At 42.9% G+C, this 3,676-nt stretch overlaps 1 protein-coding gene across 1 annotated transcript; it reads left to right on the forward strand.

The window, feature by feature from the left end:
* The first annotated feature begins 2,420 nt into the window (after positions 1 to 2,420).
* LOC145972367 (uncharacterized) lies at positions 2,421 to 3,110 on the forward strand. Its single transcript, XM_083100925.1, has one exon. It carries the CDS (start codon positions 2,421 to 2,423, stop codon positions 3,108 to 3,110), a length of 690 nt encoding a protein of 229 aa, XP_082957051.1.
* Positions 3,111 to 3,676: the final 566 nt, after the last annotated feature.

A 3,676-nucleotide genomic window follows, 5' to 3' on the forward strand; every position in this document is an offset into this window, starting at 1 on the left:
AGTTACATGTAATGTTGCAGTTAAAAGGCCACATCGTCGTGCAGCTTATTAATACCGAGTCAATATCTCCGTCGATACAAACAGATCTATATTCTAAATCTTCATCAAATACTGGCCACATTTGTAATTCCTTCATGTAGGGATGAAGCTGAAAAAATGAAAAGTAACATTACACACACACACACACACACAAACACACACACACACACACACACACACATACACACGCACGCACTTATAGTTACTTACCTCTTCACTCGTCATCACTGCTTCCTCCGCATTATCCTCCGAACTCTCCATCGACGTTTCTCCCTCGACTTCCATAGCATGAGTTTCTTCCTCCACATCTTCTCTTTCCTCTTCCATATCGTCCATTACTTCTCGTGTTGCTACTTCTTCCGTAGTATCCATCGTAATCTTCGGATAAATTCGGATATTAACTTTAATATTCAAAGTCCCGTATCTTGCGAACGGTTAGAGATACCAAGTCCGAGCAGAGGACCTTTCTTGTAGAACTCGTCCAGTTGTACGAAAAAGGTCTTTTGCTCCAATCTCGTATCTCTAACCGTTCGCGAGATACGGGATTTTGAAATATCGAGTACGGACCACGACCGAGCGCGGTTCCTCCTTACCTCTTCCGGGGTCCACACCAACGGCTGCCGCGGTAATGAGCTGGGAGGCTTCGCTCTCTCGACCTTGTGGACTCGGCAACTTCTTAAGGAAGCGAGATACGGCATTTTTTCATAGGACCTTTTTTGTAGTATCGACGAAACCCTTTTCAACGCGACCAACCTTTACCCTGTAGCAACCCCCGTTAAGGGGGTTGATCCCAATTTCTCGTAAATGGTGCGTGATGATGATATGAGACCGACACTATTATATAGGACCTTTTCGATGACTTTGAACATACATTTTACATTTTCAACTTCTTCATCCCCTAAGTAGGTGCATCCACGTATCTCGCAAACGACGCGAAATAGAAATATCGAACCAACGGCATCTTGAAGAGGCTTTCGAATACTTTTCGAAACTGTATAGTGATTTTCCCGAAATGTCTGTAACTCGAGAACGACGAACGATAGAAACGCACGACCAGTGGCATTTTGAAGAGACTTCCGAATACTTTTAGAAACTGTATAGTGACTTTACGGAAATGTATGTAACTCGAGAACGACGAACGATAGAAACGCGCGACCAGCGGCATTTTGAAGAGACTTCCGAATACTTTTGGAAACTGTATAGTGACTTTACGGAAATGTATGTAACTCGAGAACGACGAATAATAGAGACGCGAAACCAGCGGCGTTGTGTCAGGTTCCCCGAGTGCTTTAAGGACATAAGAGAAATATTTATAAATTTTTTTCAAACATGGAATATATCTTATATGGTGATGGGGGGGCTTTGCCCCCCGACCGAGGGCTTCGCCCCCGGACCTCCACCCGGGAGCGGAGCCCACGGGTCCCCCGTCCTAGGTGTTTCGCCCCCAAGCCTTCGCCCTTTATCTCCTTTCTATATATCTAGCCATAGTTCCAAAAATTTCAAAACAATCCGAGATTTACGGGTCCAAAATACGTTTCGTGCAATTCCCTATCGATTGGTATATACGAATTTTGGTCGACCATGGCGACCCCGTACCCCCTTCTGGGACTTAGAAAATTTCCTGAAATTTCCAAAATCCGACCAAACATTTATATGTCCAAAACACGTTTCGTGCGATTCCCTATCGATTGGCATATACGAATTTTGGTCGACCATTTTCGACCATTTCGACTTCCAATTTTCTCGAAAACGGTAACAGATACAGGGTCCGATCGTAGGACCTTTCTTGCAGGGCTCGTCGAGATCTACGAGAAAGATTCTATGCACTTTTACCATAGGACCAACTTTAAGGTCCCCTCCCGTCCAGATTCTAAGTACCCGACCGTAGAAATCGGTGCAAAAACGTTAATAACTCGCGAAATAAGCGTCCTAGAGTTCTGAATTTTGGTATTTGCACCGATCCTGGAAAGTTCTTGAAGAATATAGAATAAAAATATTTTCGACTTTTTTCCATTTTTCTCGAAAACGGTTAGAGATACCGGGTCCCGTCATAGGACCTTTCTTGCAGGGCTTGTCGAGATCTACGAGAAAGGTCATATGCACTTTAGCCATAGGACCGACTTTAAGGTCACTTTCGTCCACTTTTTCCCCGACCGTAGAAATCGGTGCAGAAACGTTAATAACTCGCGAAATAAGCGTCCTAGAGTTCTGAATTTTGGTACTTGCACCGATCCTGGAAAGTTCTTGAAGAATATAGAATAAAAAAATTTTCAACTTTTTTCCATTTTTCTCGAAAACGCTTAGAGATACCGGGTCCCGTCATAGAACCTTTCTTGCAGGGCTTTCAAGTAGCGGATTCCATGAAGTATTTGAGAGTCATGATGGATGGTTCGTGGAGCTTTCGGAGTTACCTTAGATATATCGAAAACAAGGCCTCTAAGGTTGTTAGAGCCCTAAGCAGACTCATGCCTAATTTAAGAGGCCCAGGAGAACGAAAATGCCAATCGTTCGCGAAAGTTCTCACATCCGTCGTAATGTACGCAGCGCCAGTTTGGGGTGAGACTTTTTCATCTGCCCCGGACAAAGTTACTCATCCGTTGCGCCGTCTTCAGAGAGCTATTGCCATTCCAACAATAGCAGCTTATAGGACGGTGTCTTATGACGCAGCGACATTCCTGGCTAGGAATCCTCCCTGGCCCCTTGAAGCAACTCTGCGGTGTAGAGTACACAGCAGAATTACGGATTTAAAGTGTAGGAACGAATATACTCCTCAGACGGATGCGGAAGTGCGTAACGGAGAAAACTTACTGCTCATCCGACAATGGGATATATCCCTAGGTAAACCTGGAATCTGGGGGCAAAAAACTGTCACCGCAATTCGTCCGTATTTACGTAAATGGCTCACCCGAAATTTTGGGGAAATAAATTTCCACGGAGCCCAAATGCTGACCGGACACGGCAGCTTTGGGCATTTCCTGTGGAGAATAAGTAAAAGAGATATAGCGGCATGTCGTCATTGCTCTGGAACACACAATCGCAGATTGTCCTGCTTGGGACAACCAGAGATTTGAGTTCGCTCGTAACTTAGGTATTGACAATACAAACAGGTTAACACTAACTATAATAATCTAAAATAAAATTCTCGAAAAGAAGTAACACTGGTCGTCATTTACGAAATCTGCTACTTCTATTTTGAAGACGAAGGAGGAGGAAGAGAGACGACGTGAGAGGATCTCTCTCTCTCCCTATCTCCCAATTTGGGAGCCTCCCAAAGATAGGCTCTCACCTGTATAATGAGCCTCATGTCAGTTATTTAACAATTTTCTTTCACTTATTTTTTAGGATCATTATCACTCATGTCATCACATTGTCTTTGTCATAATCATCATCGTCATCACTCACTCACTCATTCACTCATTACCATTACCACTATCACAATCATTACCATCACTACTTTCATCATCACTTCTATCACTATTACCATCACCATTATTATCACCATTATCATTATCTCTATCACTATCACTTTCACAATCATATAAAAAAAAAGTTGATCAATTAATTAATTAATTGATTGATTGATTGATTAATTAACGGTTAATTGGTTTATTAATTATCACTCCATAATCACAAGCAC

The sequence above is a fragment of the Camponotus vicinus genome, unplaced genomic scaffold, assembly GCF_025532165.1.
Source record: "Camponotus vicinus isolate PSW18456_S1 unplaced genomic scaffold, iyCamVici1.0 SCAF_5, whole genome shotgun sequence".
NCBI lineage: Eukaryota > Metazoa > Arthropoda > Insecta > Hymenoptera > Formicidae > Camponotus > Camponotus vicinus.